We start from the raw sequence: 23,875 nt of genomic DNA, 5'->3' as shown, positions 1-23,875 counted from the left end.
GAATGGTGTATAGCTGATCAGACTGGGATTTAGAGAGCAACCCTTAAACAATGTGGATCATAAAATATAGTTCAGCTGAGGGGGTTCTGGGTAGTATAGTTTTCTGGGAAGAGGTGGAGGCGCGGGTGCCGAGTGTGCATTCTGTCGCGTGGAGCAGTGGAGATCTGAAACGGTGTCTGGAGGAATGTGCTGGCTGCCGTTGCCGTCTCTGGCCGCAGGGAGAGGGGCTCAGCTTGGCAGGGTGGCACAGATAAGAGCCACTCCGCTACTGCCAACACACAGCCCTGGGTTAGAGCCAGAGAAAGAGGCAGAGGAGAAAAGAGGAGAGAGACTGCTGGCTTGAAAATAAGAAAGCTAAGCTTGCGAAGCCTGGAAACGCTTCGTAACACACTTACAATCTCTCTCTTTCTCTCTCCCTCTCTCTCTCTCTCGTTTTTCTCTCTCACATTCTCTTTCTCTTTATTTTTCTCAGCTCAGATCAGATCACATATCGGTGACATAACCCCCCGTGAGGCCACAGTTCTTACCGTACACACCTTCCTTTATCAATGCTAAGTCACGAGCTAACTGCTAAGCTAAACTGCCAAAAAAACGCTGCTTATCTCTCACACAGAATTTTCTCACTAAGACTTTAGAGGTTATAAAGTTTTAATTTGCATTCTTGGCTGACAAAACTTATTATCAGAGATTAGTCCTGCACATTCATACATTTATTGCAAGCCAAGCTACTAAAATGATACGTCTCGGTTGTAGCTGTAATACGTACTGAAAATAAAGTATTTTCCAAATCATCAAGACAATGGGAATCTGTCACACTAAAGCAGTGAAGCAACCCCTGTCACACATACATTTCTTAAGTCTAAATTCATAACCTTAAAGTCTTGAAAAACAGTCGGGTCACACACACACACAGAGACATACACACACAGTATGCGAAATATGCTGATTCACTGTCTGTAGTATTTAAAAAGGGCAAAAGGTGAAGTATACGGTAGCTCTGGAGTAATCATAACAGTTTTGGTTGAGTTTTTAGTCACACAAGTCAGTGATGATTAACCATAAGTTAACTGTTAACTAACTGCTACTTTTCTTTAATCATAACGTTTTCAAAACAATTACACTGTTGCTTTTGGGCTATCATTAAACCTTAATTAAGATTTTGGTTATGCCAAAACATCACACTGGTAAAATTACTTGTTCACAAAAAAAAAAGAAAGAAAGAAAAGAAAAGAAAAAAAGGAAGAGACGCAGCCTCACAGGCTTTGTGTGTACACCAAAACAAATTTCCCAAGAGACTCGCCATTTTGTTTTTTATTTTTTCCTACCACACTGAATGGCATCGTCTTGGCCACGAAATAACTGCCTATACTCCTGGGTTAGTGTTCACCATCTGTTGCTTTCCCCGATTATGGTTAGATTCTAGTGCAAAGGCCTGCACAACATCCAGCTGCCGGGACAGCCCCAAGGTGGGTGAGGAACACTCCAGCTGCCGAGATTCTGAGTTGAGCAAATTGCGTTTGGCTTGTTCTTGGATATGTTTTTTGTTTTTTTTTTGTTTTTTATATGTTGTTGTTGTTGTTGTTGTTGTTTGTTGTGTGAATGCCATTGTTGAACACCTTTTTTTCTTTAAGTGTAGGTGACACATCCCCTTGTCCTCAAACCAAAACACTCACCAGACGGACGAGGCTGTGCTGGGTTTCACAGCATGAAACATGATGCTGTCTGCGTGTTGTTTCTGCTTAGACACAGGTCTCAAGTCTGAGAACAAAATAACTGATGAGTGGCCAAGTTCCTCCTGAGTTTATTATTGGTGAGGGAACGCGAATGCAGGCAAAAAAAGGGTTTTGTTTCATTCCTCTACCAGTACTTCTGGTGGTATACCAAAGGCTATCTGAAATGCCAAAGCACTGGAAAATATATTTAATCATTACGTAATGACTCATAATTTTATGTAATCGTAAGTGCAGAGAAACAAAGTGATGATCTTCATTTCATTAACTCATCAAAACGGATTTAAGTAATTGCGTCCGCTTGATTGTTCGTTTCTCGGTACAGACCTACTAAGCAAGCATCTGTGAAGATGTGGAGAGATGCAAAACCTTGTGGAATGCAAGGAAAAACTTCAAGCATCCCTTCCTGACAGCCAGACACGCTGACTGATGACATCAGAGGAGTTTTCACCTCTCAGAGTTCTGTGAACCATCCATCAGGGTGCCAGAGTGCAATGGAAATGGACAGACAGAGATAGGAAGAGAGAGGGAAAGAGACAAAGAGAGAAAGAAAGAGAGAGAGACAGCGCTAGAGAGAGAAAGAGGAAACAGCAGGACAAAGTGAGATAATGGATGAAGATGAAAGGGGGGAGAAAGAAGGGAAGAAAATGCAAGAGAGGAGTGAGGTGCATGGTGACAGAGATGGGGCAGGAGGGGACGATGTGTGTGTGTGGGGGGGGGGGGGGTGGTAGAGACAGAGAGGGGTCAAACAGCAATTTATCTTTGGTTGGGAAGTATTTTATAACAGTGCACTGAAGAGGGTGCATAAGCATATGTGAGATGGTGTGTGCATATATATGTGTGTGTGTGTGTGTGTGTGTTTCTGATTGAGCATGTTGGGCAGTGCGTATGATTGCAGACATACACGACTGCAAGGTAGCCAAGCAAGGGTATGTGAGTGCAGTGTAAATGTAACTAAGCCAAGATACACGTATGTGTGTGTGCATGTGTGTGTGTGTGTGTGAGAGAGAGTGCGCAGTGAGGGAAAAGGTAATTCTTCAGCTGTTTACACCTCCAGGTGATAATATGACACCTCCTCAGCAAAAGCGAGGGATGAGGAAAGGGACAAAGGGCGGGAGAGTGGGAGAGGAGTGGGATGTGTCTCCTGAGTGTTGACAAGAAAAGAGAGGTGTTGTATGAAGTAGAATAATACCCACAAGGCCATTCTCTCTCTCTCTCTCTCTCTCTCTCTCTCTCTCTCCCCACGTGGCCTTCAGGTGCGTAATGACTTCTGTGGAAAATGTAATTGTATGGCATCGCCGTCGCCTTCGTGCTGTTGTGACAGAACGTGAGGATTTCTTATTACCTTCGTGCGTGGCATTTTAGCAGCCTTCTCTTTCAAAACATGCGGGTTAATTACGTGTAATGATCTTTAATCATCCTGCATTTGAGTTACGTTGCACTAATCTCTCCAAAGGGAACAAAGTGTCTTCCTCTAGAGTTTGTGCCAAACGTGTCAGAGTAAAAAAAAAAAAGAAAAAGAAAAAAGAGAAAGAGAAAGAGTTAATTAGGACATTTGGGGAATACTAACTCTTCTTTTTAGGAGCGACGTTTATAAGAGACCAAAAAAAAAAAAAAAGTAACAAATGCGAAACGCGAAGCAACACGAGACTTCTCGTTCTTTTAAAAGGAAAAACAAAATGGTTAAAGAGAAGCACTCCCAGAATTCCCTGCCCAGAGAAGCCTCAGAGTGCAACACTTCAGCCAGGCAGACTGAATATATGTATTCTCCTTCCCTCCGCTCATGCTAGTCAATCATGAAAGGATATTGGAATTAAATTGAAAGTGTCTGTCGTTTCAGAGCAGAAGGCTCAGATATGACGCTCTTATCACCACGGGAACGGTAGCAGATAGGGGGGGAAGTGGAAGAGGAGGAAGAGGAGGAGGAGGAAGAGGAGTAAGAGCAATGGGTGTCAGGTGCGACGACTCGTCTCCGCCAGCGCAGCGGTCCCCCCAGTGCATGCTGGGTAGTGACCCGTGACTGGATGCGCGTATCGATTTAAAAGAGAAAAAAAAAACGTAGAGATTCGGAAACGGTGACTGAGACGATGCTGTATTCCTCTCTCTCTCTCTCTCTCTCTCTCTCTCAGAAAACGATAAATAATTCATCATCCTCTTTTTCTTTCGTTTTTCTCCTTCCCGCTCCATCTCCTTTTACCGTCTCCTCCTTTAAAGGGGTTGCGCACGCACGCACGGAGATACTACTTTCGTTTTTTTTTTGAGGCGAAGGGGATTAGCGATGACCTATTTTGAACGCCTCCCAACGGAAATGTGGGAGTCCTTCAGAAAAGCTGCGGTTTCAGAGGGATCACGTCGTCCTCAGACGGCAGGTCAAGATTCAGAGAGAGCGTCTCCATTCCGTCTGCGGTCCTCGCTGTTCGATACGACTGTCACAGCTCGAACGCACAGCCACACGTCAGTCTGGGCCTTTAATGCACACTTCAAAGGCCTAACATTACTGCGACAACCTCAATTCAACTCTAAGGAAACGCTCACGTTTACATTATTTCTTCGTTTTTTTTTTTTTTTTTTTAAATCTCCATTTATATTGTAGATTCAACATATTTTGATTCACTGATGTCGTTAATAGCAATTTTTAGTGTAAAATAGACGTTAATCTTCAATGACATGTGGAAGAGAGTGCTTTTATGGAGTTATATATTCACAGTCCTGTCAGAGCGAGACCACAAGCTCCGTGGCCACTCCGCCTTCCACTTTGTTTAAGGCTCCGCTCCTAGAGGCTGTTACACACACCTAATAAAGAGTGACAAGACAATTAGCCAATGACAGTTTGAATTATCATAGCTTGGAATACAATTTCTTTTTTCAATCTTGGTTGTATTTTATTATCTTTATTTCTGCCTTTGTGAAGGCCTTGAGCGATGAAATGGGAGACCAGATCCGGATCAGAACTTTGCATATTAATTGAACATTAGTTGACTTAGCATGCGTTCATCAGGTGTGTATAGCATTAACTGAAGGGGAAGATGTCAAGGTTAACACTGTGTTGTTGAGGTCTTGCAGTGGGATTATAAACAGTCAAGTACCAGCACCTAAGAGTCAGATAGGCATGGACTTTGTGAGACCATTTCAGGAGGCCAGCACTGATTGGTGGAAATTCCTAATGAGTTGTCAGGTAGAAAAAAAAAAAAAGTTTAACAAAGGACTACAAGATATGCAGCTTGATTATTTTAACAGGAAGAGAAATACAAAGAAAAGGAAAGGAAGAGATTTCAGATTTCAGGTTTTAGAGGAACAGAGTTTGTGTACATGAGCACGCCCCTGAAGGTAAAAAAAACAGTCACTTTAGTCATCGATTTGTGTTTCGATTTGGAGTCCTTGTTCATTATCGATTACTTCCATGATGGATCCATAAGTTAATGTTTTCTCTGCTTGGCTGAGGTGTTGGGGTGGTAGAACAAACCAAACTACCGTTCACCTGGTTGGTTCAGCTATAATGTCACCTTTTGGTATTACACAGAATCATCTGTCAATATCAAAATAGTAGAACAATGTTGTTTGTTAAATCCACAAAATAGAAGCAGTTGTGCTTAGGGGCCAACTGTGCATTGCTTTCAAGAAAGGTTGGGGGGGGGGGTAGGTCTAAATATGGAAATACATTCTGGACTATTGGATTTTGCCCATCAAAACAAAGATGACCACAGCAGTGAATACCTCATAGTTTCAGCAACTTCATAAGTAAGAGACAGACAGACTGAAAGAGCTCCACAGTATACAGATATGAGAATGAGAGAGACATCAAACAGGATGAGAGAGAGGGGGGAGATAGAGAGAGAGGGGGAAAGAGAGAGAGTGAGAGAGAGAGAATGAGAGAGAGTTAAGAAAAGTAAGAGAAAAGTGAGAGACATCAAGGACTGAGAGACCAATTTGCTGCCTTAGATTCCTCTGTCATTATCACACTCCAGTGAGCTGAGCACAGGGGCATCAGCTGTCACTCACACACACACACACACACACACACACACACACACACACACCAAAAAATCCCAACCTGCTGTCCACTACCCACCGTTACCTCTGCCACGTACAGTTAATGTGTGCAGTTAAGAAAAAAAAAACAGTAGCTTTTCCTCCTTTTTGCCTAGCACAAAAAGACTGGGGTGTGTCTTCCCCCCTTCTCTCTTTTCTTTTCCTCTTCGCTGAAAATTGTGCATCTTGTGAAGTGGCTAGTTCAGTCCTGACTCAAGTGTGAAGGTTTTTGAGCTGAAACCATAGCCCAAGCAACGGACCTTTTCGGATCATCGGCTCATAACCCCCAAGTGTGTAGTTCACTGCAATGTTAAAGAATTCCCTGGATCGCTGGATCTCAAACAGCACCCTGCACTCAGTGCGTTTGCACGCTGTGTGCTGAGTCATAAGCAGACCGTTAAATATGTATCGTATTGCTGTCTCTTGGCACAGTTCAAAGTGTTTGTTAGATAGCGCACGAGTCAGATGGACTGATGGAAGATGTAGTCTTTTGTCAAGTGGTCTGATGGGAGATGTAGTCTAATGTAATGGTCAAACAGGTCAAAGAACTGTTAAAGAAACTGCTAAAATTAGGCATGTCCCAGTCCAAAGTGTTATTGAGGAAAGATAACTGACATTCAGTGATACTCCAGGTAGACATGGAAGAGGCAGGAGTAATGTTTTTCGATAGGTGTGCTTTGAATCACAGATGTAAAAAGGCTGTGAACTTGTGTAAACCCAAATTCAGGCAACACCTAACCAAAAAAAAAAAAATTCTAAAACCTTGCTTGGAACGTGCAAAAACAATGCAAAGACAAACAAAAATGTACCATCCAAAAGTTTTCCCTGGACTTTGAAACTGATTCCATAAAGCCCTCAGGCAAACCTGAGTCCCGGACCTCTGTAGAGGTCAACCATTATGATGTCCTTGTGGGTGGAGACTGTGACCGTGGCAACCATTCTAATAACCTGAGTCAGTCTCCTAGTGAGGTTCTAATCTGATAATGGCAAGTTTAAGAACAAATTGCCTTAACTGTCTGCACCTCCCACTCCTTCCCCCTCCAAAAAAAAACAAGGTTCTCCAAACAAAATGGATACATAGGAGGTATAACTTTCACTTGGCTGTGTCATTGAGTCTAGGACAATCTGAGGTAGTCGAAAGTAAACACCCCCGATTTCTAAAACAAGCCTTCGTGTTGGGGGTAGGATGGTGACGGTGGGGGGGCATGGCTCTCTGTGAATAAGAATAAGGCTGACGAAACGATTTCAGAGCAGACTGCGACCCAGAGTGATTACAGTAGCACAGTAAGACAAACATATCTTATCGAGGAAACACATATCTTATCGAGTATTTTTCCAATAGGAGTGCAGAGAAAATGACATCCATGTCTGAGATCGGTATTAGTCAGTGAAACGAAGGCTTTACTCAGGAGAACGAGCTTTATCAAACCAGCAGAATGACAAATGAAGGGAATGGCTTTAGCTGTTCTCGTAATTGTATCTATTTATTTATTTATTTATTTATTTATTTTATGTTATTTATTTATACCCCAATTTAAACAAGCTTGTCCTTAAAAAAAATCTTTTTTTTTTTTTTACTTCCACAACAAGCTAACAGAAAAATCAAACAAAGAGACATTCACAAATTACACCCCCCCCACTCTCTCTCTCTCGCTCTTAAAAAAATGTACATAATGAAATAAGAAGTAGTTTGACAAGCCGAGCGCTAATCCAACCACGGTTCTTTCTGGAAAAAGAGGAAAAAATACATTAATTATACTCAAAGAGGAACTACAAAAGCTGATGGAGGCCTTTGAAGGCGGGTGGAGCCCTATATGTGGCACTGGCTTTGATGTGCGGGAGCTGCTTTGTTTCTGCCTCTCACAGCTCCACAAAACACAGCCCAGACCGAGAGAGAGCCGCCGCTTTCAAGGGGGCATTTTCCGCCGACTACGCCATTATGAGCGAGGGGGAGAAAACAAAACAAAACACACACACACACACGCACACGCACACGCCTACAGGTGATGGAGCACCGACCTGTCGGACCATCGCTGTCTGATTGAATAAACAGCCCACACATTGTCTAGGTGTTCATTTGTGTTTAGTTAATGTACTTGCATTGAAGAACATAAAAATATCTGCTATTATGGAAATTCTAATATGGCAAAAATGTACTATGGCAAGTTTGGGCGAAAACCAATTCATTTAGGGAGGAAAAAAAAAAACCCTTTTTTTTAAGAGTGACACAATGTTTGAAGTAATGGTGACTCAGTATACCCACAGAACCTACAGAACAGTTAAAAAAAACAAACAAGCAAAAAAAAAAAACAATGCAGACCTGTCAAAACAAGAAGCAAACCATGAATCTGTGAATCAGTGCATCCCCTTTTATAGCACCAGAAGACAAAATCCTGATCCTGGTTCTGTTTGGGGTAATTTATGTAATTTTCTTTGTTTACCTCTACTTGGAGCCTTGCTATTAGTCATTTGTCCAGAGTGGAAAAAAAAAAATATATATATATATATATAAAATATCTGAGCATTTCTTTTAAATGCAATTCTATGTGAATCTACAAATTAGTTCACTGAAGTATTCAGAGGCAAATGTAACCAAAATAATTCTGCAATCTAAAGAAGAACAGACTGTGAATTTACATTCAAATAATGGATTACTGATTGACTGTCCTCATTCTGGTTTTAGTTTGTCTGTTAAGATGACAGGAGCAGTTATAGCTATGCCAATGGATGAGCTCCTAATACTATTTACACTCTGACCTAAAATTTGACCACCGGGGGACAAAATGACAGACTTAGTCAAAGTCTGTCTGTAAATTAATATTTCTTAAATTTACCAAAGTAAAAACTGATGGAGTTGTGTTTACTGTGCAATTAATGAACAGTTATACGGTAAATACGTCTATGTGTAAAATAAATTAATAAATAAAAACACGCTGTGTAATTTAGTCACGCTGACAATATCCAAATCCACTGTAAAACAGACGGAGACGGCAGAGGCCTGGGTTCCCTCCGTGCTATCTTTATCCTTCCAGAAGCTTCCTCTGAATCTCGACGCAATTATAATCAGAGCTCACCTTGAAGGAGGCCAATCAACGTTTGCGTCCACCTCTGGACTCATCAAGAACCCACCATCTGAGGTCATCAAGGAAAAGGGGCCAAGGAGGAAGAGGAGGAAAAAGAGGAAGAATAAGAAGCAGAGGAGAGCAAAGGGGAGGGAGGATGGGGGGAGGGAGGACGAGGGGAGGGAGGATGAGGGGAGGGAGGGGGAGGGGGATGTGGGAGGAGAAGAAAAGCGGCAAGCGAAAGAAAAAGACCGAGTCCTGCGTCTGAACTCTGAAACTGACGCTGGATCACGTCGAGAGACCCACTGCAGGGCAGACAGGGTCTGGAACATTCTGCCTGAGCTCAGTGGACCCCCCAGAGGTTGCAATCGATCCGACAGTCCTCCCAGAATTCTGCTTAGGTACCTGAGACAACCCCGTCTCCTGGAAATGAGAAAACTAGGATTTCTGATAAAGTTTATTCCTGTCGGCCTGAACGGGCCAGAAGAAAAAAAATCTTTATTCTCGGAATGATTAATGAATCATTTGGATTCGAATGCTGCTAGACGCAGATTCTGGTTTAGAAGTCAGGGAATACTGAAAAGAAAAATAAATAAACTGCTTAATTTGATCATCTGCTTTAGCCCGGGACGCAAAGGAATTATCCGAGATATACGAGTGTGGCTCGGAATTACACAGACAAAAAAAGCGATCCTCTTTCTTCGGCTGAGTCTTGCTGCAGTGGTTTTTCCATAAACAGTCTTCTCTTGACAGAACAGAGATTGAAAGTGTTAAGCTTTAGCTACTGCAGCTTCATAAGCACACACTGCAGAGTAATTCATCTTAAATCTAATCCAGCAAAGTTAGGCTCTAATCCTAATTCAACAGCTATGTTTCGTAATCTGACTACTTCAGTAGAATTCAATTTTGGTTGATTGTTTTTAAATACTACAAGGGTATTGGTTATTCAAATATTCTGATAACTTTTTTTTTTTTTTTTTACCCCATTCTTATTTTGTAAGTGAGAGAAAAGTAACTCAAATACTGTCATCCTGCCTGTTTTGTTTTGTATCGTTTTGTTTTGGTCAATTTTCTTAATCTCTCATACTTGCTGATACTTTCCCCCTCATCTGCACTGAATTGCTTGATGTCATTCACACCTGTTTTCCACAAATACCTCTGAGGGAAATTAGCAGACAGACAGTGCCGCGGACGCCTAATCCTCGACTACAGCAGAAAGATCCAGCAATACACAGGAGCACGGGCCAGCTGTCAACTCATTGGCATCACTGTCTTTAAGTTTCCTCCCCACAAACCTGTGTTGACACAGCGAGTGTATTAAAGGGGCTCCCCTGGAAGAACAAGGACAAGGCACAGGGTCGGGGGAGATGGGGAAAGTAGAGGTGGAGGTGGGTGGCGGGGGGGGGGGGGGGGGGGTGCATCTCACGTGATCTGCAACAGGTTTGAAGGAGATACTGATGACGGATTTTTTACTACCTGTGCATGCCGTGTCAGTAGCAAGTCAGAGGAGCAGAGTTTAATATTGCCTGCCTGTTTGTCTGTTTTTTCACATATGAGTGTGTGTGTGTGTGTGTGTGTGTGAGTATGTGAGTGTGCGTGCGTGATTGTTTGTTTGTGTGTGTGTGTGTGTGTGTGTGTTGGGTTTTGGCTAAGGTGAGCTTTTGAACGCAAGAATGTGTTCGTGTAGCATGACTGTGACCATCACATACATGACCCTACGTCACATCCGACATCGCACAGAAAAGTTACAATCCGTACTCGCAGGAGAAAGACTGTTTGATTCAGCTTATAGAGGAACTTGCAGTGAGAGCAATACACACACACACACGTAGACACACACACACACACACACACACACACAAGGTGCAGTATTCATAAAGAGGGCTATAGAAAACCACGGAACAGAACAGGTCATCTTGACACAGCTACCGTCGTAGGCCAAACTCAGAGCCGAACAAAAACCTTCGACAGAACTATGAGAAAAGAACTCTCAAGTAGGACACAGAGGACGACATGCGGGCTAATCAAACAGTTACATAACCCCCCCCCCCCCACCCCACCCCCGCTTCTTTTAGTTCAGTTACACTTCCCCTGGCTGGAACAGCACTCAAGAATTATGCCAAAGTTACCAGTGAGGCTGCGGATCAAAGCCAAAGTGATGGATGAAAGATAAATGAACTGGAAGCGACCAGCAGCCAACTGGTTTGAGTCCTCGGTGTCGGACAGCGCTATACACCTGAGGCAAGGCACGGAAATTTTTTTGACGTTTGAGAAACTGTCGAGGCGTACAAGAACACTTTGGCTCAAGATCGTGCAATTCTCAAGCTAGAGTACTTCTTAGTGAGATTAGCCATCTGAATACCTGAATTTAGCCACTTGCTAAAGTTCAGATCCTGCTGGTTAAAGCAGTTTAAATAAATCTCTAAGTGAACAGAGGTTGGTCCAAGCTTTGCAAGGTACAAAAGTTAAATGCGACAACTTGAGGCACATTTTTATGCATAATTTGTATTCACCTGCAATGCGAATGCGGCAGATCTGAAAGTTAAGTTAACATGTCTGGGATGAGTGTTTACCAGCTTTGTTTTTTTTTTTTTTTTAAGAAATTTAGAAAAATTCAATAACTTGTTGTGGCCGCAGTTAGTGAGGTGATGCTGAATTGGTTGGACAGTTAATCTGAAGTATCTCTGTTGCCTCTAATCTGTCAGATTACAGCTGCCGTTCTATCCAAAAGGTGACTTTTGCCGTTATGGTCGTCTAAGCATTTTTTTTTGCTGTTGTTTCTTTTTTTTTGAGGACTTGAAAACAAAGACATTTGAAATGATCAGGAGACAGTAATAAACAGCTCTTTCAACTCTTCTGGCCAAGCAATCTGAACTCTCAAAAAGTAATGGAAGCTAAACGGAATACCTGAAGTCAGTGCAAGAGCTGGAAAAACCTTTGACAGACATGCCTAAAAACCAGCTAGATCTGCAAGAACGGAACCTACAGATTACTGCAAAGGACACCACAAACCCGCAATACAGCAATCCTCAAAAACAGTGATCTACACGGTGGAGCTGTCAGACATAGGCATTTCCTATGGTCTGTGATGAGCTGTGTGACAGTTAGTGGAACTGTAAATGTTGTCCAGGTGAAAGGGAAAATGGAAGACAGGTAGTAGGAGGAACTCAGCTATATATCATCGAATCCTAGAAATGGCTGTCCCAGAGTCAGTCAAGAAATGAATAGGGGTTGGATATTTCTGGAAAAAACAATTGAAAAGGGTTGGATATTTCTGAAAGGCAATGATCCGAAACACAATTCAGACTCAATCGTGAAAGTGTTCACAGAAAAGGAAGATGAAGGGGTTTGTTTGCTTGGGTTTTTCTTGGAATCTCACTCTCTCAGGCTAATTGAAAATCTAAGACGGAAATCTGAAACATATAGAGAATACAAGAAAGCCTAAGAGCATTTCTGAGCTAGAAGAGTGGCTCCACAAGGAGGAATAATTGGAAAAAAAATTCTCAAAACCAGGAATAGACCACACACACGCACGCACGCGCGCACACGACAGAGCACAGTGTGATGGGCAGGTGAATTCTCATAACACTAGGACCATTAAACGGTAGCAGGTGCAGTGTGCACTGAATACATGCGTGTAATTACACCTACACACGTGGGCAAAAGTTTCTTTTTTCCTTTTTCTTTTTTTTTTTCTTTTACGAAAAGAACCAGAACGACTCCCCTTTCCCCTGAAAGGTCAAGTTTATCAGATGCACTCATGCTTTTGCCTCAGTTCATGGTTAGTCATCATAACACGTATATGCGTGTGTGTGTGTGTGTGTGTGTGTGTGTGTGTATGTATATACACATGCATAGACACATTTCACTGCTAGAGAGACAAGTGATGTGCCTGAGAGGGAGAGCCCACAGTGCCTCTTTGATTGACAGGTGACATCCAGATGGAGGCTGGGACACTGACAGACTGGCTCAGTGAGGGGGAAAAGAACCCCCTGCAACCCCCACCCGCCTTCCCCATTGCCCTATTCCTGTCTCTTTTCCAGACACACACACACACACACAAAAACACACACACACACACATAGACGATAAACAAGTGCATACATGGACCCATACACAGACACCTGCATGTAAGCTTCATCTCCTACTTGCTCACTCTGTCTCTTTCGAACACACACACACACACACACACACACACACACACACACACACACACACACATTGCCTAGAGTGCTGAAGTGGAGAGAGGGGAAAACTTTGATCACAACACTAAGTGCGCTCAACCGCAGGGAGGGAGGGCAGCCATGGATGAGAAAGAAGGGGGGGGGTGAGAGAGAAACAGACAGAGTTTTTGTGCGCTGGGAGGAGAGAGAGAGAGAGAGAGAGAGAGAGAGAGAGAGAGAGGCAAGAGGGAGAGATGGAGGGGGTTAGAAAAAAGGAACCAGGAAAAGAAGGAAAAAGGAGCGGGGGAAAAAAACCTTACAAATGAAGGTGATTATGAAGGGAAAAAAGAAACAGTTTAAACCAACCCGATGACAGAAAACATACTCTTACCTATAGCCTATAGCCAAACCAAAACAACATAATCAAATCCAATCAGTATCGGCTGATACCTCTGATTTGCCTATTTAATTTGGTTATTTGATTAAGAGGTAAAGGAACTCGGTAGTCAGTGTGTGATGGTTACTGGCAGTCTCAGTAATTGCTTCCTAAAGCACAGACCAATCACAACAGAAATCAATGGAGCTTTCTGCACAACAGCGAACACACAAATTAACCCCCCCCCCCCCCCAAAACACACACACATGCACACACACACACATGCACACACACACGCACACACACACACACACACACTTCCCCTCCAGTATCTGCTTTCACACAATATACATATAACAGCTCATTTCCTAACAGGAGAAATCCAGGCATTCAGACATACTGTAGAGATTTTAGTAAATGCTAAAATGCCTTCCTTAACTCATATCTAAATTAATTTCATTTCAGAGAAAGAGAGAATGCAGAAAAACAACAACAACAAAAACAAACAAACAACACAAAAAAAAACAGGGTGGAATGTTTTGTCACATACATAAAAAAATGCTCCAAGAAAACAACATATATAATTAAAAATAAAAAATGGCATTATATTGTAATGTTATTAATAATTCATTTGAATTTTTTGCGCACTCACAGCGCTGGGTTGATTTTGATACATGGTTTCACTGCACTGACTTAAATCATGAACAGTCTTTTGTAGTTTTAGAACTGCTGTTTTTGAATGTCTATTTCTATTTTTAGAAGATTAATTAAGTTTTTTTTTCTTTTTGCAATTTGTCAGTTTAACTCTGGAAAACAAAGAAACCTTCGCAATATGTTAAACTTTCAGGTAATTTTATTGCTTTTTTTTAATATATATTTTGCTATTCAATAAATATTATAATATGATATTTCATTACCAACCACTGTTAAGAGGAGAGTGAGTTGTACTAACTGCGTCCATTACTCTAACTAACAAACTAAACTTCAGTCAGAAACAGTCCATCCTCATAATTAAATCGTTCACCTGCTTATGGAAACATTTTCACACGACAGTCTCTCATGAAACTATAACTCCCTATTAATGTTTGGAAATCAAAGTTTAGTGCGTTAAAACATTAAGAGTTTGATAGCGTTTTATTATTTTGCTCTCTGCGACTCTGTGTATGAAACAAACAGAAATAAAATCTCTTTATGGAGTCGTAAAAAAGCGTTAGTGTGTGTGACTGCGTACAGAACGTGTTCATTAGTGATGTCTCTCATTGTGAGGAGGCGCTGATGGTCTACGAAAAGATTCATCGTTTTCTCATAACGACTGCAACTCAGTAGTGTCACAGGGTCATGAACTTTGACTCTGTCGTCATTTTGAGAGAAAATATTGAACAACTGATCATCAGAAAAGCACAGTCAAGTACCAGTTCCAGAGAAATGTATATAAAACTGACCTCTAAGAAAGATTCTCAAACCATTTTCTCATGGCAGTGGACCAGAATGTGACATGAATCAAGTTTGGTAAGAAACAGATAAAATGTCATGATTCCCAAACTCACCAAGGCAACCATTTCACTGTTCATCTCCAAAAAAAAAAAATATTTACAGATTGCCAGCCTAATACATAACTTTACATAACTCTGACTAACACAAACACAGAAACACAGATACACATCCACACACTATCTCTCTCTCTCTCTCTCACACACACACACAAACACAGAGAATAACACACAGACACACTTTCTCCCTCTCACACACACAGACACACACACACAGGCACGCACACACTCTTGCACTCATACATGTTGGTTTCCGTATCTGTTGTGATCGGTGACAAAGAGTGAGTCAGGTAGATAAAGCCCATTACTTTAGCTGGAGAGCCCAGGTAATTACGCTTGGCATTTTGACAAGTGTTTGCTAGACTGAAGGTCAACTGTGTCTGCGTGGGAGATTTATGCTAATCTCCACAGCTGGAGCAAAGACTCCGAACTGCCCAGAACTGCGGCAATTATAAAGTCACAGCATCCAGGGAGAGAAAGCAAGACAAAGAGAGAGTCAGAAAGAGAGAGCGAGAGAGAGAGAGAGAGAGAGATGGAAGGACAGAAAAAAAGGTTGTGAGGCCAAGCAGAGGAAAAGTGTATGAACAAAAAAAAAAAAAAAAAGAGAGAGAGAGGAAAAAAAGCAGAGTGCTAAAAGTCAGGGAGGTGAAAGGACAGAGAGAAAGAGAGATAAAGTAAACAAGTGACAGACAAACAGAGAGAGAGAGAGAGAGAGAGAGATATGAGTAAATGCTATCAGCTGATTTTGTTTGTCCTACTTTAGCTTATTCTATCAGAGTGTGTGGAGACTGAGGACAGACTGTGGGGAAAGAGATAAAGAAAAGGACAAACAAGTCACTGTCACTACACCCCCACCCAGGCCCAGCCCCGCCCCACCCTCCCCTGAGCCCAACCTCCTGTCCCATCCTCTGACACAGAGGGTGTGAGAGGATCAAGACTAATGTTTAAGGTCATGCCCTTTGACCTGAGACATGACCAAAGCGTAGCTGCATTATCTCCATTTCTCATTCTTTTACTTCTTTCTCTCTCTCCCTCTATGTCTCTCTCTCTCGCTCCTTTTTCTAGTGTCATCATCATTTCTATTCCTCTAAATCTCTCTCTCTCTCTCTCTCTCTCTCTCTCCCTCCCTCTTGCTCTTTCTCTCCAAGTGTGATCATCTTTCAGTTCTTTGATTCCCTCATTCTTGCTTTCCATGTCTGTCTGCTTGTCTGTCTGTCTGTCTGTCTGTCTGTCTGTCTCTCTCTGGTACGTCTGGGTTGCAGGTGCTGTTTGCTTTGGCCCTGTGGAGACGAGCTGGTCGACAGTTCTGGTCAGCTGGCCAGCCCTCGTCTGTCACTGACCCAGGCAGGGGTTCTCACGGCCTGGGCAACACCAACAGGACGGGGCCCCTCAACCCCTCGAGACCTCCGGAGGTCTCTGGGGTCCGGTGGATGTGAATGGCCAGACAAAGGTCTGGCCAAGCCCTCCATCCACAGGCTTAATGCACCCTCTTTCACACAACACCCCCATCCAGCCCAGAGAGAGAACTCGGGGGGGGGGCGGGGGTAACTGAGTGGCCTTGTCAGGGTGGAAGATGGGAGACGTGGGCGTCAATTTGTCCAGGTTTGGACCAGGGGCAAAGGCAGCATTGGAGGACTCAGTCTCTGTAAGGTCTCGAATTCTTTTCTTGACAAGAAAGTATTACGATGAGCCCATTTGTGACTATATGAGAGCTAATGACAGTAAGAGCAAACTGACCTACCTTATGGTAATACTAAAGAAATATGCTTAAAAAAATAGAATAATAAGAGGTTGTATTTCCCTTCAGTCCACAAACCTCATAACCATGAAAAAAAACAACTTAAAAAAAAAGCTGAAATGCAAATCTCACGTAAAAAAACAAAACGAAACAAAGATCAATCCCCAAAGAAAGGGAAAAAAATTGTAAAAGACATTTGTTGTTTTTTCCCCTTTAAACACCTTTAAGAAGTTATGAGTCATATTTCTACTTTTATGACAGCATAAGGAATAAGTGAAAGTCATTTTCCTTTAATGATTGATTCAGGGCATCAGCAGAGGCCTAATGCATGCTCAGAATGATAGAACATGGTTTCAGAATGATAGAACATGGTTTCCAGGTAACGATGTAAAGTACAATTTAATGACCTTTTACCACACAGACAGCATAACTCTAATGATAACACCAACAAGACTTCTCCTCTTTCCACCACGCACACCTTAATGTATGTTTACATTGTTTGTTTAAGTGACAGGAAAAATGTATGTGCTCCACATTTAAAAATATATATACACACACACACACACACACAGACACAAGTCTTTATTCATATCCTAGTGGGGACTTCCTATTGACTCCCATTATCCTGTAACTAGAATACTAATCCTAACCCTAGCCTAAACCAAAGAAATGTTTTGGTCCCCACAAGGCAGTTTTGTCACATTATGCTATTTTACTTGGGACATTTGGTACATAGTACACATATGTGTGTGTGTGTGTGTGTGTTTGTGTGAAATATAATAACGCTATAACGTGCGGAGAGGACTCTTGACGTGTGTTGTGTTTTGAAAGGCAATCTGACAAAAGAAAAGCTGGTTATGGGATTCATTTGGAAAGAAAAAAAAAGGGGAAAAAACACCACAAACATGACAGAGGATGTAACCAAATGTGACAGAGCCGATTTCTATGCAAAGGTGATTTACATGCTTATGGATCCATTTGAGTGCTGCAGCTACTCATCAAACTACAGAAATTTTCGAAGCAAAAAAAAAAAAGGATGAGCTTTCCCTTTTTTATTTATTATTTTTTTTCCTGTAAAACTGCACAGAGGTAAGCGACAAAACCAAGAGGCTTAAAGGTGAAAAGGGACAAAGAGGGAGGCAGAGAACGAGAGAGAAAAGAGAGCGAGGAGAAGGTGAAAGACGGTGCTTTAGGAGAGATATCTGAAGAGTGAGAGAGGAGAGAGTGGAGAGGAGGTGGAGTGAGGTTGGGAGGGGTGAGGGAGGGCTGAGAAAGAGGGAGAAGGAGAAAGAGGGAAAAGGAGACATGACACATTCGGAGATTACATTGTACAGAATGGTACACCACTTCATCAACGCTTGCAATGAAACATTGGGCTGGTAAATGATTGCAAAGAACACACTCTTTCACTCTCTCTCACACAAACACACACACACACACACACACACACACGTAAGCTCTAATCGTTCAGAAGCTCATCTTTTGTTTTGAGACCATTCAGGGATTACCATGCACATGTCTTTTGTCCAGTTTTTTTCTTTCTTTTTTTTTTCTTTTTTCAAACTGAATAGAACACATCAGCAAATGCCTCAATCCCTCTTTCTCTCTTTCTTTCCTTCTCTCTATCCCTCGATTCACTCTCCCCCTAGACCTCCCGCAAAGCTCTTCACTCACTTCTTTGGTGGTAACAGTACGAAAAGAGAAACCGGGCCTTTTCATCAGAGTTTCCAACCTCTCTCAGGACGTAGAAAATAGAGCCCATGTAGCTCGTAACCCCACAAACCCAAACCCCATGTACCTCCACTGTAGTTAACAAAAGAGAGGAGGAGGAGGAGGGGGGGGGAGGGGGGGGTCCCTCAGATTCTTTTTGAGGGGAACGTCGGTAGGTCCGTCGTTTGTGAAGCTGTGGTCACAAAATCCATCCATCAGAGTGTTAAGAATGTTCTAGAACAATGTGTATACGGCTAATGAGTTTACATGCTGAATTTGGGGGAGATTTTATAAGGGCTTGGAACAGAAAGCTTATCCAATCAGGATGCGACAATAATTTTTTTTTTCCCTAAAAAAAAAAAAGTACAATCCTGCTTTATAATATTTAGAACTTGATTCAGCTTTTTTCATCTCAGAACTTTCAGCTCGTAAGAGAGGTTGTATAATTATAAGCCTTGTGAAAAACCAAATTAGAAGCCAAATATGCTTGTTATAAATGTCTGACCTGGTTGTTTAAAATGAAATTTAAATAAAGTTATAGAAGCTTAGTAAGCTGAGAAATACTGTGAGTATCAGTGGTGAACAACTTGATTTTGTCTATCTTTTTTTTTAGAGTTATTGGAATAAAACTGAGCTATGTACTCGGTGCATTATCCAATGCTAGCAATATAAATGACAAAAAAAAATTCACAATTTGACATGACTAATTTTCATCATGCTTGACTGATTCGACAAACAATTTTCATCCTGCATATGCAAGCGATTCAAGCTGCTAGCTAGCTAAAATGAAATGTAGCTAAACAAGGATGAAATCAAATGCTAAGAGAAGAATGATAAGAATCGCACAAAACCTGCAATTCAGAAACTCTAAATGTCAAATGCACAAAAATTAGACAGAGAGAAGGATGGTGAGTTTGATGACGTCAAAGGGTAATGCCTGCCAGTTCAGTAAAATATTGAATTCATTCACACTCACTCGATAACCCAACCTGACAACAAATACATTGCTTGACCAACACTATTTCTTTTTTTACAAACAATGAAAAGAAGAAGTAAAAAAAACTCTTTTCAGTGAGTAAAACTCAGAGATTTATGATGAAAACTCCAGGAATATCTCTCTCTCTGCCTATTTCCACCATATATTCCAGTAAACAAGAACCGCTCATAGCTCCATTTTGTGCCGCTGAATGGACACGAGGCCCAGTTTCCATTACACAAAAGGAGATTCCACTTTAACAAGTTCATCCAGGGGGCCATACTGGCTCTTAAAGCACACAGGTCAGTGGTACACAGGATTACGCATGCCGCCGACTCTTCTGGTTGTCATAGCCAGTTGGAGCTGAGCCAGAAACATCTCCAAAAGCAAAAAAAAAAAAAAGCGAAAGCGAAGAATCTACATAGATATGTTATGTTCTCACATACTTGAGCAGATTTACCAAGACAAAAATCAATTTTTTTAATACAGCATTAAATATTACAATAGTTATCATATGGAGAGGTCGCTAGCAGTAGTCCATGTTCAAACCAGCAATAAGTATGAAGGTTTGATGGGCACCTAATGTAAAAAATAAATAAATAAATTAAAAAGGTAATAAAGCAGGAGGAGAGAAGAGTCTCTGTATAAATAAAGTGATAAAATTGGTATTCAGAGGGAAGGTTTTCATAATTTATTGACTGCGGTTGCCCGGCTGATCATGTTGACTTAACATTTTGTCTGACATTTCAGTCTGACGAGAGGAGCCATTAACTCTCTCAACACGCTACAAGAGCCTCGTACGGAGAGGGCCACACACACACACACACACACACACGTACATGTACGCGCACACACACACATACACGTACAGACACACACATACAGACACATGCACACACATACACACACACACATGCGCACGCACACTAACAAACTGAGACAAATACCGACACACACAGCCAATACAAATTTTTAAAGCCAAAATAACAGCAATCAAATCACACCAAATCTATAATCACGTTTAAACCAATTACAGCCCGGTCAGGGTCAGTTGGTAGTAAAACATTCCCATAACAAAGCTGAATTTACCCACCCCGTTCATAAAAAGACTCCATCTCTGAGTTCACCTATGAAACTCGGAAAATGTGCACAGTGCCTACACACACGCACGCGCGCGTGCACACACACATACTCAAACATACACACACACACACACACACACACACACACGCAAATCTATGGCATCACAACATTTTCTGCTTGACAGCGAATAGAAAAACAAATTTCGAACCTCTCTCCATACAGCAAGGCAGTGAGGAATAAAACCACAGCATTGGGTCTGTGTGTGTGTGTGTGTGTTTGTTTTTTTTTTGGGGGGGGGGGGGGTGAATAAATAAAGGTATATGGTCACAGCAAGGGGTGGGCAGGGCAGATGTTATTAGTTTGATGGGCATGGACCCTCTGTTGGCCTGTTATTGGGCTCTGGACCACGTCACACCTGCCCTGTTATTGTCAAAGTCATCTCCATCGGCAGCATGGCCGCCTTCATGTGCCCCCTGCCTCAAAAAAACAAAACAAAACACACACACACACACACACACACACACACAGCAGGGGGAGGAGCCAAGCATCACCTCCACTCACACCTCCATTCTATTTTTTTGTTGTTGTTGTGGGTTTTTGCTTTTTTTGGGGGGGGGGGGGGGGGTGGAATAAATGGTTTTTTTTTGGGGAATAAATGTTTAGCAGTCTGCACACAAATTTACACACACACACACACACACACACATCCACTCACACATAACAATCCGCACAAGCACACACACACGCACGCACACACGCATATGTATGTGTGTATATATATATATATTATGCTTATGCACGCACTTGAAGAAGGGATGATGATGAAGGAGTGAAATGAACACATACGTACACTTCTAAGGAAAAGGGAAGGATGGGAGAACGGGGAGCAGGCGGGGGTAGGGCGTGGGGGTAGGAGCGTCTTGTTCATTATGGGATGTGTGACACACACTCCACAGTCGTCATTATAAAAGAGCACAGCATTCCTGTGTGGACTTGTCCAGAGACGTGAGGGAGCGCAGCAAGCGAGGCACTGGACGAGAAGCGTGAGTTGTTTTAGAGGCATTTAATGTGCCAACCCTGCCAATGACGGGTTTAGCATCGACAGATGAGACGTCCACTGATCAAGGTCATCTTGACTAGAGCCAAACATCTTTCAGCGTGTGCCCGGAAATGACCAAAATAGTGACTGGAAGAAGATTTTTTTTGTGTGTGTGTCTGTGTGTGTGTGTGTGTGTGTCTGTCTATGTGTGTGTACCTGCCACCCTGGCCAATTGCGCTGTACTGATGTTTTGTGCGTTGGGGCGAACTCTAAAGGTTACAGCTGGTCCCAGTACCCTGCGAGAGAGAGAGAGAGAGAGAGAGAGAGAGAGAATAATATAACATAACCTTTGAAAACACCATAAAGAAATACCTGTCATTGTATCAAATGTACGTTTTTCTTCTTCTTCATCAATCTGATTCTCAAAAATAACTGAAAAAGCAAGAAGCAAGCCATATTTAAAGCTGAGCTGGGACTGTAAGCATGTATTGAAAAGGAAAAAAAAGAAAGAAAAGAAAAGAAAACAAAACAAAACAAAACAAAACAAAAAAAAACAAAACGCAGGCTCTTAATTTGACACGGCTTAGACACACAGGAGGTTACATAGTGAGGCAATGCCAGGTGCTAGACGCCCAGACTCACACCCAGGCACCCCTGGACTCAGAGTCCCCAGGAGAGGGAGCTTTGATCTGGGCCAAACTCCACACATCTTTGGGCCCCCTCCTCTTCAGCACCAGGGTATTATGGAGGTCAGACAATGTAGAGAAAGACATGTAGGTGGAAAAAAATGAACACGGGAGAGAGAGAGAGAGAGAGAGAGAGAGAGTGAGAGAGAGAGAGTGAGAGAGAGAGAGAGAGAGAGAGAGAGAGATTGCTGGATCTCTCACTAGAGAAAACCACATTCTCGGGTCTGCGGGAGGTGAGAGTGAAGGAGGAGTTCAGCCTTCAGCCTCCGCACTGGTTGTACCTTCTTCAGGAGAGACGCACATGTCGTTTCTAAAGCTACTCTTCTTTCAGGGACAATCTTTCTTTTCGCCGTCCTCCTCTCTCACAAAGGCTATCCTGAAGATAAACACTCTACCTGAAAGCCACGTTCCTTCCAAAAAAAACCCCCAAAACATCTAAGCTGTGCTCTTGTAAAAATAAAGGATTTGCATGATTTCCTGTCATCCTCTTAAGATACTGTTACAATCTTCTCAATGGGCGTTTTGTCACTTTTTTTTTTCCAAGTTACCATACGAAACTGATCATTTCTATGGATTTTCAGGAAAAACACAACACTTCAATTATATTAAGACTAAAGTATAGTTTATACATGTAGGTTTTTTTTTGAGATATAATTCAATTTTTAATTCTCTCTTTTGTTCCTGCATTACATAAACTAGAGTAATAGATTTTTTTCTTGCTGTATAAAAACAATGGAGTTTAGATGAAATACTTTAACGTCCATAAACAGAATAAAGAGGGTTGAAAGGAATGGATGTGATGATATTAATCTACATGTTCCGTAATGATGGGTCTTTGTGAACACAGCAAGGTCTACGAGTGTGGATAAATATGTGTGTGTGTGTGTGAGTGAGTGAATACTTAGGTTCGACTTTTTGTCCTCAGATATTTATCATAAACCACTATACATCACCCATACACTCTCTACTTTTTTTGTCACACACACACACACACACACACACTAGAGATGAAACGTATGAAAATTTAATATCACGATTATAGCGACTAAAATCATTGCATCATTTTTAATCATTTTTAACAATACCACGATAATACTGTTAACCGCAGTTATCAGTATTATCGCGGTATTGTTAAAATGTGCTGAAAATGTTCAGAATACACAAACTGAAATCATTTCAGTTAGTTTTATGTTGAAAACCACTAAAAAAAATTATTAGCAATATGCACTGTTTGCATAAACATTAAAATAACAGTATTACTATTACTTTTATTGCTACTAAATACTCACATCAAGGCGATAGGCTAGCCTACATCTATTCTGTACGTTGAAATGAATTAACGTCTACTTGGTCTTTTATAGGTGACATTACTTTCTCAGGCTACAAAAACACTTCACTAAAATGAAGTGCAAATATGTGGTTTTAAATGCAAAAGTTAAGGTACCTGGTCCAACATTCCCATGCATAGCTCCAGTTACTTAAATGAAGACGTGAATTTCCGAGTGAGGATACTAAAGATGCGTTATTCATCGCTAATCAAGTGCGAAGTTATAATAATCAGATAAGTAAATAAGTAGCAATAGAAAGCATATAATGTCAACACATTTTTTGTATAGGCCATGTCAACACAAACTCGGGTAAATTTGAAAACGCATATATATATAATTATTATTATCCACACTAAAACGGCGTTTTCTACCACCGAAAACAATCATTTTAGAATACGCTCTCTG

At 41.7% G+C, this 23,875-nt stretch overlaps 1 protein-coding gene across 1 annotated transcript in view; it reads right to left on the bottom strand.

Annotated features, from left to right (window-relative positions):
• ptprn2 (protein tyrosine phosphatase receptor type N2) overlaps window positions 1–23,875 on the bottom strand; it is a 136,368-nt gene that overhangs the window by 85,271 nt on the left and 27,222 nt on the right. Inside the window, exon 10 of the mRNA XM_030779149.1 lies at window positions 21,673–21,752. Coding sequence (XP_030635009.1) covers window positions 21,673–21,752 — 80 coding nt within the window. The remainder of the gene's footprint in view (window positions 1–21,672; window positions 21,753–23,875) is intronic.

This window comes from Chanos chanos, chromosome 7, assembly GCF_902362185.1.
Source record: "Chanos chanos chromosome 7, fChaCha1.1, whole genome shotgun sequence".
Taxonomy (NCBI): domain Eukaryota; kingdom Metazoa; phylum Chordata; class Actinopteri; order Gonorynchiformes; family Chanidae; genus Chanos; species Chanos chanos.
Note: the sequence above shows the minus strand (reverse complement) of the source record. Positions and strands in the feature narration are given on the sequence as shown.